Genomic DNA, 16,276 nt, shown 5'->3' on the forward strand with positions numbered 1-16,276 from the left:
AGATGTTTCTCAGAGTTGGCATAGGCTGCTCAGAGTCAGGGCGTGCAGGTTCAGCCTCTCTGACAAGCCCAACACATGGGGACACACTGGCCCCTACACACACGCGTGCACACACACCCATACCTTTCTTCCACACATCACTACATTGCGAAACTCTGAAAAACAGTTTAGAATCTGCCTAATCACACCTCTGCTCCTGCAAAGAAAAACCCAACAGGACAAGGGTGGGGTGTGATGGTGGTGGAGGGGCAGCAATCCAGGCCCTTCTGCCCCAACAGCTCCCACAGGGTCCCATCTTGTCCTCAGTCAGAGGCTCCTCTCCCGATGGCAGGAATGGCAGGGGCGGGGGGCATCATCTGAGAAAACCTGCACCCTCTCCCAGACGTCTCTGGCCCCACACCCCTCTTCTGTATTCACAGCCCAACTGACACCTCACCCACCCGTTTGCTGTGGTTATTAACGTGATTATTAGATGCCCAGTGTCTACCGCACTGTCCTAAGCTCGTCGTTGCCGAGTTTTATATTTTGTATCAGTAGCAGAAGGGACAGGAAGCCACAGATGAAATGCCCTCCTAAGCCACACACTGTGCTAGCCACCTTTCCTGGGCCATCCAATCTGAAGCTTCCTGAGATGCTGAGAGCTCTGGGCTCTCTCCTACTGTGGTTGAGAGGAAACCAGCCCAGAAAGGTTCAGTGACTTGCCCCAAGTCACACAGCACTCAGGCAACGGAACAGGAAAATTCAGGTTAGGGGGCTCCCAAACCCCTGTTCTTCCCACAGCCACCCCTTGTGGCCCAGGGAATAAGAAACATGGGCAGGTGGGGTCAAGGATCTCTTCTCGCGTGTCCCTGGCTTTGGTCTCAAGGACTCTGGCCCCTGCAGGAGTTCAGCCCTGCAGCTGGGCCCCTTGCAGATCTGAGCAGACATCTGTCTGTGTGCTCTGAGCGCTTTGTAGGGAAGCCACCAAAAAAAAAATGGTGAACAGCCCAGCTAAGCTGAAATGTTCTCCTTGGAGAGGAAGGGAAATAAAATTTGATGAACCTCTGCATAATGTTCAAGTTATGAACGTGTAAAGTGATATTCCGCACATATGCTGGGAAGCATTTATCTTCTCCCACGTCGTTGGGACCTGAGCTGTGAGGGACCAGCAAACGGCAACTTCTTGTTCATGAGGTGCATAGAGGTCCTGTCTTCCGCCTCAGCAAAACGAGGGTGTCTACGGATGCCCCGGGCTCTCCCACAGCCGAGGTGACAGCAGAGGCAATGATAATGGGGCCACTTTCAACACCAGGCTGCTTACGTGGCTGCTGTAAACATTCCTGAGTGTCTACTATGAGTCCCGTGCTCTGCCAGTCACCCCCACCTTCCTAGTAGACGCACTCTGTACACAGCCATGGGTAAGGCGGGCCTGTGTGCCAACCTGTCCTGGGCCCCCTGGGGACAACCGATTGGCCTGGACCTGGACACGTGACCTGGGACTTTGATATAGGAACAAGATGCTGTATCTGCCCGATGATGGTGGGGCTTGGGCTGAAACAGTACCAGGCAGGCAGGCTGAGGTCTCCAAAGAGAAGTCGCTCAATTACACACACACACATCAAACTAACCCCCAGAGGTTAAATGAGCACCTATTAGGTACCTGGTCCAGTACTTGGTGCTCAGAATATAGTGGGAAAGAAGATAGCAGAACCCCCCAGACCTCACGGTCTACAAACTATTACACCGATGTGTATGTGTGAGTCACTCAGTTGTGTCTGACTCTTTGCAACCCCACGAACTGTAGCCCCGCCAGGCTCCTCGGTCCATGGGATTCTCCCGGCAAGAATACTGGAGTGGGTAGCCATTCCCTTCTCCAGGGGATCTTGCTGATAAACAAATAGAATAATGTCAGGTTATGTAGGTGCCATGAAAAAACAGCAATGGGATATAGAGGGACTAGGACAGGGTGTACGGGTGTGTGTGTGCAGTTTAGACTAAGAGACTAAGGAAGGCCACGCTGAGCAGGTAACATCTGAGCTGAGGCCTTGGTGAGCCAGCCAGTGAGGAGTCCAGGCAGGGACACAGCAGGTGCAAAGGCCCTGAGCTGGGGATGAACTTGCCGTGTTCAGAGACAGAAAGGAGGCTCAGGTGGCAAAGGAGAGATGAAGGGGTCTGTAGCAGTCAGGGCGCCATCCCTGTGCGGCCCCCACCCTGAGACTTCTTGGCTTGAAACCCTTCCATGTTCCCCACGGGGAGTCTGACTCCTCAGCGCTGCCCAGCTCCACAGTCTCCCTCCCTCTTTTCCTCCTCAGACTCTGTCATCAGTCCTGAGAAATCCCGTTCCCTGCCACCGAAAATCTTTAGTGCATGTCCAATCAGCACCCCCGAAGCAGACTGTGATAAAGACTTGGGTACAGGTAGTTTATTAAGGAGATGTCCTAGGAAATATGTTAACGACTTGCCTTTTCTTCCACTCATCCATCAACCATCCATCCATCATCCAGCCAGCCAGCATCTATTCATCCATCATTCATCCAACCATCCAGCATCCATCCATCCATACATCTATATTTCCATCCAACCATCTACCCGTCCATACATACACACATACATCTGTATATCCTTCCATCATCCATCCACCCAATCATCCATCCAGCCATCCATCCACCCACCATCCAGTCACCTCCTCTCTTCCCAGCTGGTCTATAAGGACTCAGGTGATCAGATGTAGTCCCTGACTTTGAGGAGCCCTTCTCCTCTGGCAGTCATCACCAATCTCATGCTGAGTCCTTTTTTCACTCAGTGCTATGACAGAGCTCAAGAAGGAAACCTTAGTTCAGCATCTCTGTGACCCTACCTTGGTCCCAAAAATCATGGAGCCAGGGCAAACACTCAAACTTGATTCCCTTCTTAGTTTCTCAAGCTCTGATCACATCAGACCAAGGCAACGTCACACCCCATAAAATATTAAAATACCCCAGAAATTTCAACACAGTGGAGTCCAAACTCTGCCTCACCCGGCCTACCCCTTCCACCCCATGACCCCTTGGAACACTTCTGTCCAACCACTCGAGTTTTTCAGCTGGAGTCCTGTAGCCACTGAGGCTGGGTCTTAGGCTTCCAGTTCCCGGTGGTGGCCAGAGGTGACCGCATGTGCACTGACCTTTCCCGGAAGTACTTGATGGCCTCAGGGTCTATGAAGGTCGGCTCCTCCCGGTAGCCCTGCTCAAAGACCTTGCGCTTGTGCCGGAACTCAATGACCGTTTTGGTGTAGGAGTTGAGCGTGGTGACAGAGGCTGCCATGCAGCAGGTAAAAGAGCCCCACGCCAGGCTGCCAAGAGACGAGGAGAGAGACGCCACAGTCAGGGTGGGCAGGGGGACAGAGAACCACACCCACCAGACATCCAGACCTGAGCAGGGGCTGCCGCAGAGAGAAGTAAGCCTTGGTCCCCGCTCCCGGTCTGTCTTGGGAGGCAGCCCTGCCTGGGTATTGTGATTCAGGCATGACAGGGTTCATTACTGGGAGGCAAGAGTCATTCCATCCATAGGTTGGCATCAGGGAAAGTGACCAGAACACAAGCACGCTTGCACTGGGTCTTGGTGGATGAGTGAGAGTTTGCTGGGGAAACAGCATTCCAAGAAGACGGAAGAGCATGTGCTAAGGTATTGAGACAAGGGGCAGTAGGAAGCATTCCACACGGTGGTACCCTATAGCGTACCACGCCACAGGGCTGCTGCAAGGATTCACGGAGAGGATCCACTGGGAGTGTCTTAGAACAGGGTCTGGAAATAGCAGGCCCTCAAGAAAGGGTTGCCTCCCTCACTGTCATCACTATTATCAACATCCTGACTACCCATTCTAGCTGTCTTGGTTTCCAAGTTCTTTCTCTGTTAGATTAAGGCTCTCAACTCACACTTCCCTCTGTGCACAGCTGGGGATTCTTGGCTGCGTTCATCGGATGTGGATGTCGAGCCAACCAAAGCCAGAGAACCTGTCCTATCCACATCTGGAAAGAAAGGGAGCGGGCTGTGGAGCTAGGAGAGTCAGCTGGTGAGGGTGCTGGGCTTCTCTGCCCCCCTGCCCATTCTAGACATCGCTTCCTGCCTGATTCCTCTGATCAATACCACGCAGTAATATACAGAACAAGGAGGGGGTACCCTCCTTGCTCCAGGCACACCTGGTGTGGCTTCCAGTCCCTAGTTCCCAGTCTCTTCCCTTATAACTGATTTCCTCCACATCAAGGGCTCAGTTTTATTGCTTCCAAGCCTGCACTGTCTGAGGGCCTCCAGCCTCCCCTTTTGCCTGCCACCATGGTGTCTCAACATGACCACCCCTGCCTTCCTTAAGGTCAGTGCAGTCCACCTCCCACACCCACTGCTCTTCTCCTTGTCAGCCTCAGAGTGCCCAGAAGGAAAACAAGGTGGAACCTGAGGATTCAGCCTTTTTCTCAGGGACCACCCCCACCCCCCATCATCATATTCTCCTTATCGCCAAACTGTTTAGTTAACAGCAGTCCCCAATCTTTTTGGCACCAGGGACCAGTTTCATGGAAGACAATTTTTCCACCAACTGGGGGTGGGAGGAATGGTTTGGGGATGATTCAAGAACATTACATTTATTGTTCACTTTATTTGTATTATTACATCAGCTCTACCTCAGATCATCAAGCATTAGATCTGGGAAGTTAGGGAGCCCTGCTTTAGTAGATTGCCCTATTCTTTCATCAGGAACTAATTTAGATCCTCCAGAAACTCTGTGGATCTATAAAAGGCAGCTTTGCAGTATCCATCTGGCCCCTTTAAGACCTACCCTGTCCATCAAAGGTCCCAGTAAGTGACCGCACCCTACTGTTCTTAGATGCCTGAAGCAGAGCTGAACATCTGGCCAACATTGGTCCAATCAGATACTCTCTTCTGAGCAATGAATCTGAAGGCTCCAGCCTAATCTGGGATGTCTGTTTGAACTGGAGTGATGGACACCCAAGCTTAAAGATGGAGAATGAAGAAGCAGGCTATTTCTGGGATTCCATGAGTATATGTCTATTGGTTTGGCCTGACCAGCACCCATTCTGTAAAGGGACCATGACTCCCCTCCTCTTTGGCGATGTAATTTGTGTGGGGCTGGCCTCACTCCCAACCTTCAGGGGTGCCTGCATGACCCAGGCCTGGCCAATGAGTGTCATTTCCCTCTGGCCACAGTAATTCAGAGACAAACCTGGAACACTCAAGTCAGCCTATTGAGACTCAACCCCAGGACTTTTGCTTATGCTATTGGAAAACAGGGTTCATCTTTTTTCCTGGGGTACCATGCTGGTGAGATTTCAGTCAGGAGCTGCTGGAACCCATAAGGCCCCACCCCTCAGGCTGAGGATGAAGCTGACTCAGAAGGAAGCAGAGCCACAAAAAGGAGCTAGATCTTCGAAGCCATTATTCCTGGACTTGCAATTATATTGTAGGAGCCCAAATTCCTTTTTTGGATTTTTTTTCCCCCTCAAGCCAGTTTGAATTGGGTTTCTGTCATTGGCAACAAAAGTTCTTATACAATTACTTTCTATAAATTCCCTTCTTTTGCATAAGTTCCTTTAGAAGTGATTTTCTAGTCTTTATAACCAGGGATCTTAACTGAAGACGTCTAACTCTCAACTGTAATGACCTGACCGAGGTGCAGCATAGAATTCTATTAATATCACATGTTGTCATTTAGTCACTAAGTCATGTCCGGCTCTTTTGCGACCCCATGGACTGTAGTCTGCCCAGTTCCTCTGTCCATGGAATTTCTCAGGCAAGAATACTGGAGTGGGTTGCCATTTCCTTCACCAGGGAATCTTCTTGACCCAGGGATCAAATCTGAGCCTTCTGCATTGGCAGGCGATTCTTTGCCACTGAGCCATCAGTGACGCCCTCTTCTACCACATAATGCCTATTTAATTTCACCACAGTCCTCAAAACACCCTGTACTTCTCTTGTGTCTTTTTATCTATTATTTTTCATCCTTTGTTTTTTAATTAAATGTGAGATCATCATAAATTCACATGCAATTGTAAGAAATAATTCAGAGAGAGCCCTGTGCACTCCACCCAGTTTCCCCCAATGGCAAAAGTGAATAAGTGAAAGTGTTAGTTGCTCAGTCATGTCCAGCTCTTTGTGGTTCCACAGCCTGTAGTCTGCCAGGCTCCTCTGACCACGGGCTTCTCCAGGCAAGAGTACTGGAGTGGGTTGTCATTTCCTCCTCCAAGGGAATCTTCCCAACCCAAGGATCAAACCTGCATCTCCTCCATTGCAGGCAGATTCTTTACCATCTGAGCCACCCCATGGTTCAGTTCAGTTCAGTTCATTTCAGTCGCTCAGTCGTGTCCAACTCTTTGCAACCCCATGGATCGCAGCACACCAGGCCTCTCTGTCCATCACCAACTCCCGGAGTTCACTCAAACTCACATCCATCGAGTCGGTGATGCCATCCAGCCATCTCATCCTCTGTGGTCCCCTTCTCCTCCTGCCCCCAGTCCCTCCCAGCATCAGGGTCTTTTCCAATGAGTCAACTCTTCTCATGAGGTAGCCAAAGTATCGGAGTTTCAGCTTTAGCATCAGTCCTTCCAAAGAACAACCAGGACTGATCTCCTTTAGAATGGACTCGTTGGAAATACCTTACAAATATAGTATCAGGCAGGATACTGAAATTGATACAATTAAGATACAAAAAGTTTTCATCCATCACCACAGTGATCCCTCCAGTTGCCATTTTTACAGCCACACCCACGTGCTTCCCAACCTCCAGCAACCACTCATCAAGAATGTTATATTCATGGAACCATACAATATGTATGTTTGGGATTGCCATTTTTTGCTCAGCATAATTCTCTGGAGATTCATCCAAGCTGTGAGTATTAAGCATTTGTTCCTTTATATTGCTGAACAGCACTCCTAGAGCAATGTATGAGTTGTTCCACACCCTCACCAGCTTTCAGTGCTGTCACTATTTATTAATGTTAGCTATTCTGAGAGACATGTAGAAATATCTCATTGTGGCTTTCGTTTGCATTTCCCTAATGGCTAATGGTGTTGAACATCTTTTCATTTGCTTATTTGCCATCTGTGTGTCCTCTTTGGTAAAATGGCTGTTCACTTTTTTTTTTTTGCCCGATTTCTAATTGGATTGTTTTGCTGTTGTTATTTACTGTTGAGTTTTGAGTGTTTTTCTATATCCTAGATACTGGTTCTTTGTCAAATATGCAGTTTCCAAAAGTTTCTTTCAGTCTGTAGCTTATCTTCTCAACCTCTTAACAAGATTTTTTTCACAGAGGAAAAGTGTTTAATTTTGATGAAATCCATTTTATCAATTTTTCCTTTGATGCTTTTGATGTCAAGTCTAAAAACTCTTTGCCAGGTCTAAATCCCAAAGATTTTTCTCATATTTTTTTCTAAAAATTTTATAGTTTTACATTTTATATTGAGGACTGTGATCTATTTTGAGTTACTTTTTATATAAGGTAAGGAATAGATAAAGATTGATTTTTTTTTTTTTTTTGCCTATGACTATCAAATAGCTCCAGTACCATTTGTTGAAAGAGTTATTTCCTGTTCCACTGAATGGATTTACACCTTTGTCAAAAATCAGTTGGCCATATTTGTGTGGGTCTGTTTCTGGGTTCCTCATTTTGTTCCAATGATCTGTATGCCTATCCTTCCACCAATACTACACAGTCTGGGTTACTGTAGCTCAATAGTAAGTCTTGAAACTGGGTAGACTGACTCCTCCCACTTTCTTCTTCTCTCTCAAAATTGTTTTAGCCCTCCCAGTTCTTTTGCCTTTCCTACCAAATTTTAGAATTATCTTGTCTAAACCTACATGAAATATTGCTGAGATTTTTATACCAACTTGAGAATCAACGTCTTTACCACGAACATAGTATATCTCTCCATTTGTTTAGATCTTCTTTGATTTCTTTCATTAGCATTTTGTGGTTTGGGGCGCGCAAATCCTGTAGATGTTTCATGACTTTCGCTTTTTGAAGTGTACAGGGTATTGCATTTTTTACTTTTGTTGTCCAACTGTTTTTGCTAGCTTACAGAAATGTAATTTTTTTCTATTTTTTACATTGTATCCTAACACCAAACTGAACTCATTTATTAGGTCTAGGCATTTTGGGGAGGCATAGATTTCTTAGATTTTTCTACATAGACAATCATGTCATCTGCAAATAGGCATAGTTTATTTCTTCCTTTTCACTCTCTGGAAAATCCCACGGACGGAGGAGCCTGGTGGGCTGCCATCTATGGGGTTGCACAGAGTCGGACACAACTGAAGTGACTTAGTAGCAGCAGCAGCAGCCTTTTATTTACTTTTCATGACACTAGCAAGAACTTCTAGCACTATGCTGAGCAACAGTGGTGTTTACAGTCTTGGGGAGAAAGCATTCAGTCTTTCAACATTAAATATAATGTTAGCTGTAGGTGTTTGCAGATGCTCTTTATCAAGCTGAAGTAGTTTCTCTTTATTCCTAGCTTTCTGCAAGTTTTTAAAAAATCATGAATGGATGTTGAATTTTGTCAAAAAATTTTCTGCATTGATTGATATGATCATGTTGTTTTCCCTTTGTGCCCCTTAATCTTCTCCCATTAATAATATAATTGCCTTAAATATTTCCTCTGAGTAATTCAGAACCACATCAGGCCATGTTGTAATTTTTGCTTCAATCATCATGCATGACAGAAAACTCAAGAGGAAAAGTAAAAATGTTCTTTTATTCCTAATGTTCCAAGATTTCTTCTTAATTTTTTTTTTCTATTTAGAGAACTTTTTTTGGCCATTCTTTCAGGATAGGTCTGCCGACAACTTTTCTTAGTTTTCCTCCATCTGAGAACATTTTGATTCCTCCTTCCCTTTCCTAAAAGATATTTTTGCTAGAAACAGAATTCTAAATTGATGGTTTTTTTCTTTCAGCACTTGAAACATCATGTCACTTCCTTCTAGCTCCATTGTTTCTGATGCAAACTCCCTGTTTAAATTGGTCAATTTAAATTTCCTTATGGTTAAGGGCTCCCCAGGTGATGCTAGTGGTAAAGAACTTGCCTGCCAATTCAGGAGGTGTAAAAAGATGTGGGTTCAATTCCTGGGTTGGGAAGCTCCCCTGGAGAAGGACACGGCAAATCACTCCAATACTCTTGCCTGGAGGATCCCCACGGACAGAGGAGCCTGGCGGGCTACAGGCCATAGCATCACCAAGAGTCAGACATGACTTAAGCAACTGAGCACACACAGTTAAGAAGGGCTTCCCAGGTGGCGCTGGTGGTAAAGAATCCACATGCCAATGCAGGAGACATAAGAGGCACAGGTTCGATTCCTGGGCTGGGAAGATTCCCCTGTAGTAGACAATGGCAATCCACTCCAGTATTCTTGCCTGGAAAATTCCATGGGCAGAGGAGCCTGGTAGGCTACAGTCCATGGAGTCACAAAGAGTTGAACACGTTGAAGCACAGTTAAGGTACTGTTTCACTCTTGCTGCTTTCAATATTTTTTCTTTGACTTTAGTTTTTTTTAAAACCAGTTTATCTACGATATTCATTGACAAACTTATCCTGAGTTTATCCTGTTTGGCTATCCATTCAGTTTGACTCTGTAGGTTTATACCTTTTACAAAATTGGAGAATTTTCCAGCCATTATTTCTCTGAGTACTTTTTCAGCACACTCGTGCCTCTTCCCTTTTGGCAGTTCAGTGTTAGATCCTCTGCTATAGTCCCAGAGATCCTTGAGGCTCTGTTCATTTTTTAAAAGTCTGTTTTCTCTGCTGTTCCCATTGGGTAACTTCTATCTTCAAGTTCACTGATTATTTCCTCTGTCTTCTCCAGCCTACTGTTGTGCCCACCCACTAAGTTTTTTATTTCAGTTATTGTGTTTTTGAGTTTTAAAAATTCCACTCATTTCTTTATTATATCTTCTAGTTCTTTCCTAAGACTTTCTATTTTTTTCATTTGTTTCAAGGGTGCCTGCTGAAGCATTTTAATAATGATTATTTTAGAATCTTTCTCAGATAATTGTAACACCTCTGTTATCTCAGTATTGGCATCTATGGAGTATATTTTTACTTTCAGGTTAAGATTTTCCCAGTCTTTCACATGGTCAGTGATTTTTAGTGGCAACCTTGAGATTTGGGATATTTTTTATGAGACTCTGGATCTTGTTTAAACCTTCTGCTTTAGCTGACTTCCTCTGACACCATTCTGACAAAGGAAGAGGGAACACTGCCTTGTAACTGCCAGGTAGGAGTAGAAGTCAAGGTTTCCCACTGGGCCACCACTGACATTCAAGGCGGAAAGGTTCCTGGTTACTGCTGGGCAGGGGTGATTAGTTCTGACCCCCTGAAGCCTCTGCAGCTACCACTCTGGTTAGGAAGGGTAGGAGAGACTCATTATGGCTCCCCAATTTCCCTCCACTTGATACCACAGGGGAAGGAATGACTTCATCATCCCACCCCCTCCCCAGCAGTGGTGACAACCCTGACTCTCCACGACTTCTCCTCTGACACCACCTCAGCAGGGATGGGGAGGGGCACCTTATTACTGCCTATTGGGAGGGAGTCCAAGCTCCCCATGTGACCTCTATAGACACTCAGAGGTGCCTGGGGCTTATTAGAGTCAAGCAGGGTAAAAGCCACAGTTCTCTACTCTGGTGCCAGTCCAGCTGGATGTGGGTGCCTTATTACAGTCCGGTAAGGTAAAACCTAAACTTGACACAAGTAGGGTAGAGCCGCAGGACGGTTTTTTGTTTCTTTTGGTTTTATTTATTTTGGGCTGCACTGGGTCTTTGTTGCTGTGCACGGGCTTTCTCTAGTTGCAGTGAGCAGGGTTACTGTTCATTGTGGTGCACGGACTTCCCATTGCGGTCGTTTTCTTGTTGCAGAGCACAGGCTCTAGGCACATGGGCCTCAGTGATTGTAGCACGTGGGTTCAGTAGTTTTGGAGCACAGGCAATAGTTGCTTCATGGCATGTGCAGTCTTCCCAGACCAGGGGTATAATCTGTGATCCCTGCATTGGCAGGCAGATTTTTAACCACTAGACCACCGTAGAAGCCCGTGTTCTGGTTTTGATGTGGGTGAGGGGCTCAGGGCTGCATCTGTGAGTCTTCAACTTCCCCACTGCCCAAACCCCAAGGCTCCCAGGCCCACACGCTAGGCACAGGCTGAAAACCTCGAGGGTGGAATGCCCACTGGAGTTTGCAGCTTATGTGGCTGGACTGGTACAGTGAGGCACGTGGGTGGTTGACCTGGTTTTTGGAGACAAGGACAGAGTGGACACTGTGGCACTGATGGGGGGCGGGCAGTGGGGGTGGCTGTCAGTGAACTCTCTGTCCTCTGGAAGCTACCGGGGTGGGTCATGGGAGGGATGCTAGGGCACCGGATTCAGAGACACTTGGATGCCACCTTGAAATCTACCCCAGGCCCTGCTCAGTGGAAAGACTGTACCTGGTCACTGAGGAAGGCAGTCCTTGCCTACCTTCAGGCCAGATGGGCACAGAGTCACCATGTAAGGCAGGACAAGGCACAAATGCTCCTAATTTAGGCCACCCTTGGTGCCCGTGAATGAAGAGACCAAGAGATGATGACGGCAGGTTCTGGGGGCCCAGCTGGTCCACACCACGGCAGCAGGGCACGCCTGGGCACCACACTGCCCTCTCCCCACTCTGGTCTTGCAGAAAACAAGGCCAGTGTCACCTGCTTTGGGGATATAAGTCAGAGTGAGAGCTTTCTGCTGACCAACACAGCCTCTCAGTAACACCAGCAAACACCCACTGCAGTGGCTCTTTGTAGCCAAGGCTCTTCCAGAAACCCCCTCTCCCACTGCAAGGGATCAACTTGCTGAAATGTAGAGAGGGCAGGGCAGCCTGGGTCCCCAGAGAGGGAAAGGGCTAGACTGCTGTTTCCACAGGGTCAGGGAGATTGAAGAGGAGGGGAGATGAAGAGAGGAGGACAGTAGGGAGGCCACAAGACACACAGATGGACCCCAGAAGCTAACAGAGAGGGGCCGCGCTCCTGGGACCTGGCCTAACTTGCCACTCCTCTGCTGTGTGACCCAGGACAACTGCTTAACCTCTCTGGGCATCCCACGTTTATAATACAATTCCATGATGGTAGGTTCCCCAGCCCTCATTCTGTCAAGCGTTCTGTCAACGCTCAGGGCTGGGGTCTCACTCTGTGTGTGCTGCGGTAGGAGGGGCCCTCTTCCCATCTCTCTCCACTTGGACCAAATGCAAAGCAGAAGTAGAAAGTGACCCTGGCTTTCCATTCTCCCATCATCATCAGGAAATGTTGACGTTTCAAGTCAGGGTCATGCACCCCAATTCCTGCAGAGTCAGGTGATGACCCAGTGAGGAAAGTGTGGGTAAGGCGGTAGGGAGCAGTGGGGACTGGGGTAAGGCGGTGAGCAGGTGATTCATCTAAAGGGGCAGCCTCTACTCAGCTGAAGCTGCCTGCTGCCATTAGCAACGTGGCTTAGGCGAGGACATATCTTCCAATAGTCAAGAGAAGCCAGAAACCTGGATTTTTATGTCAAATTCTTATGAATTCGCATGTTAGAAATAAATGCAATTAAAAAAAAAAAACACCATGGCGGGTCAAACAAAATATCTACAGGCTGGGTTCAGCCCTGGGCTGCATGTAACGTGGTATCTTCTGAGGCTGTGCACAGCACACAGAAGCTACGTGACCTGGACCTTTGCCCTGTCTGAACATGTGTCCTCATCCCACAGGTGGGCATGGCAACCCCACCAAGTGGGGGTCAATGGTAGGAATGAAGAGCTCAGGGTTTGTCAAGTGCCTCCCGCCATGCCGGGTACAAAGGAGGTACTGACCGACCTTGGCCTCATCCACTTGCTCCCCAAGCCAAGCCTGCGTCCCTACGATCCCAGTCCTCAGGGGCTTGCCTTGGCACTGTCACAGGACAACCTGCAGAGAGTTAAGACAGCTGGAAAAAGTAGCAGGCAGGAGAGTTGGAGGGCCTGGGGCACGGGGCAGGGATGGGATTCTTCTGCTTAGTGTGTGTGTGGGTGTTGGCTCAGGGAGGGGGTCGGGGAGTAAGGAGAGGGTGCAGTCAGGGCTGGATTTCAAGGAAACACTAAACTGCGGGGAACCAAGTCCAGGAGACTGGGGAGAACAGAGTGCAAGGGATTGCCTGCATGCCCACCAGATGCCATCCTCTCGGACATCTGGGTCACATGCCTCTCAAAAAGCCAGCATGGCATTATCATCACCGTTTATAATCACTGCCACTTACAGAGCACTTCTGGTGTATAAGCACTCTGAGAGCTGGGGGCCACCTGGTGCTTACAAGGCCACCTGGTGCTTACCCACAGTACTATGATCCCTGCTCCAGAGCGGAAGACGCTGAGACTCAGGGAAGATGGGGCGCTTGCCTTTCATAACAAAACACGCACTGAGCACCTTCTCTGTGCTAATGCCTCACGGACGTTATTTCACGCAGTCTCCAAAGATGCCCCTTCCCCTGCCCCGAGCCACACTTCCTGGGGCTCATGCTTTGTGCAGCCCTTTCTCCTTGCCTCTGGCCCCGATCCCTTGCTCTTGACCATCAGAACACAGCAGAAGTGACTCTGCGTGATCTCTGAGGCAGGCTCAGAAAATACACTTGCAGCTTGCATTTGAATCTCTGGGAACGTTTGCTCTTGGGACACTCTCCAGGGACCCCACCACCATGCCTGAGAAGCTGGTCCTGCTGACAGCCTGAGCCAAGCTCCCAGCTCCAGACAGCACCACTGCCGGCGATGTAAGCACTGAACCCAGGCTGGTGGACACCCAGCCACAGAAACTTCACCTCCCGGGGCAGGTGTGGCTCTCGAAAGCTGGTCCCCAAGATCGGCTGAGCTCCTCAGAAGTGCAGGACTACAAGCCCAGGGGTTATTCCACCCCAGCTGGGCCAGGAGACAAAGGCTGGCGCTGTCTCACCATGGAGCTGGCCTCCTCCCTGGTGGGGGGTGGGGCAGAATTTTGACAAATGGCCTCACACATATTAAACAAGCGAGATGACACTGCACAGCCCTGGCAAGGCCCCAGATGCGGGGGATGAAAAATGGGGCTGATCCATCTTGCAGGCCTCGGTGACAAGGAGAAATGGATCAGCCCTAATAGGGGCCTCACACTGGGGCCCAGCCTTAAATAAGTTAAATGGGAATTGGGTGCCCCCCAGGAGGCCAGCCCAGGGGGAGCTGAGGGACAGGACAGGAGGTCTGGCTTCCAGAGGAAGAAAGGTTCCTGTGGCCAACACAGCAGGCTGGGCTCCCCGCCAGGTTGGAGGGCCAGCGGATGCTGGAAAGAGAGGCCCGTAGGGGGAGGAGAGTCTGAATCCTGGGCAAGTGACCCAACCTTTCTGAGTCTCAGTGTCTACATATACAACAGGGGGTTATTGTGAGTGTTAAATTTCATGTCAGTATCGGTAATATTAGGAAAACTAGTGTTTCCAGGGCACTCAGGGGTGTCATGTGCTAAACACACAGTCTCTCTCTATTACCCCATCCCCAGAGCAAGCATCTTTTAATTTCAGGGCTGCAGTCACCATCCGCAATGATTTTGGAGCCCAAGAAAATAAAATCTGCCACTGTTTCCATTTCTTCCCCATCTATTTGTCATGTGATGGAACCGGATGCCATGATCTTAGTTTTTTGAATGTTGAGTTTTAAGTCAGCTTTTTCACTCTCCTCTTTCACCTTCCTCAAGAGGCTCTTTAGTTCCTCTTCGCCTTCTACCATTAGGGTGATATCATCTGCATATCTGAGGTTGTTGATATTCCAGGTGGCGCTAGTGGCAAAGAATCCGCTTGCCAATGCAGGAGATGCCAGACTCGCAGGTTCGATCCCTGGGTCAGGAAGATGCCCTGGAGAAGGGAATGGCAACCAACGCCAGTATTCTTGCCTGAGAAAGCTCACAGACAGAGAAATCTGGTGGGCTACGGTCCGTGGGGTCACAAAGAGTTGGACATGACTGAGCTCACACACACACACACACACACACACACACACACACACACACACTCTGAGAGGCAGAATATAGAGGATGAGACCGTAGACTGCAGAGCCAGACTGTCTGGGTTCAAATCCCAGCTCTGCTGCTCACAAGCTGGATTACCTTGGACAGGCTATTTAAGTTCCCTGTGCCTCAGTTTCCCCTCCATGAACCACCCGCCTCGCACACTGTTGTGAGGTTCCCTACTGCTGATTCCCTACAACTGTTCTACTTAAAGGTATTGGGGTCTGTGTTGGCCGGTCAAGGTCCCTTTAAGGCAGCAGTCCCCAACCTTCTTGGCACCAGGGACTGGTTTTGTGGAAGCCAAGTTTTCCACGGACCAGGGCAGTAGGGGGATGGTTTGGGGATGATTCAAGTGTATTACATTTATTGTGCACTTTATTTCCAATATTATTACATCAGCCCCACCTCAGATCATCAGGCATTCGATCCCAGGGGTTGGGGATGTCTGCTTTAAGGCACAGGTCTTTAGCTTTCGGGGGTGGGGCACCAAGCAAAGAGTGGGAAGGGGCAGAAATAGAGCAGGAGTCCCCACCGGTCCTAATCATCGCTCTTTCTGCTCTATTCTGACCATCTCTACCAGAGATGGCCTCTCACTGCCAAGTCTTTGCACCTGCCATCCCCCTGTCCAGCACCTACCTTATCCCCTCCTCCACCAGCTTGTCTGCCAGATTCTCCCCGAGGACCCTCCCCAGGGGAAGCTGGGTCAGGGACCCCTCCTTCCATGGCTATCATGGCTGTCTGTGATTCCCCCCAACCACCTGCATCATAGTGTGGTTCAGTGGATAGCGTGCCTACCTGTCCAGAACTCCTGTTACAACGCTGCCTCAGCCACTGCTGTATCCTCAGTAGCTAGCAGCCCCAGCACGAGCTGCCCCTGAATAAGTGCTCACTCAGCTAATGTGTTAAATGCCTGAGTGGATGCATGGTCCCTAAGCTCCAGAACTGGACCACGGATACCCTGTGGAACAGACCGAGGTCACTTGTCTTTCCAGGGCAGAGTTCTCCTTTGGATAACAGCTCACTCCACTCATGCCCCACCCCCAGTTTCCCATTAGAGGATGTCTCCTCCATCTCTCTGTCCAACAGTGTGGATGGGGCAACCCCACCCACCGCACCACGTGACTCACGCCAGCTCAATTAGAACAGTCGAGTCCCCTCAGGGTCTAAATCATTGGTTGCAGTATGGTCAGGTGACTTAAGTCAATCCAGTGAAAGTTACATCCAGGATTTGGGCTGGCAATATTGGAAAGAGGCCCAGTCTCTCTT

The 16,276-nt window shown here is 48.8% G+C and overlaps 1 protein-coding gene across 1 annotated transcript in view; it reads right to left on the reverse strand.

Annotated features, from left to right (window-relative positions):
* GSG1L (GSG1 like) overlaps positions 1-16,276 on the reverse strand; it is a gene marked incomplete at its 5' end in the record, with an annotated part of 250,765 nt that overhangs the window by 24,302 nt on the left and 210,187 nt on the right. Inside the window, one exon of the mRNA XM_040266633.1 lies at positions 3,143-3,310. Coding sequence (XP_040122567.1) covers positions 3,143-3,310 — 168 coding nt within the window. The remainder of the gene's footprint in view (positions 1-3,142; positions 3,311-16,276) is intronic.

Source organism: Oryx dammah, unplaced genomic scaffold (genome assembly GCF_014754425.2).
Source record: "Oryx dammah isolate SB20612 unplaced genomic scaffold, SCBI_Odam_1.1 HiC_scaffold_2, whole genome shotgun sequence".
NCBI lineage: Eukaryota > Metazoa > Chordata > Mammalia > Artiodactyla > Bovidae > Oryx > Oryx dammah.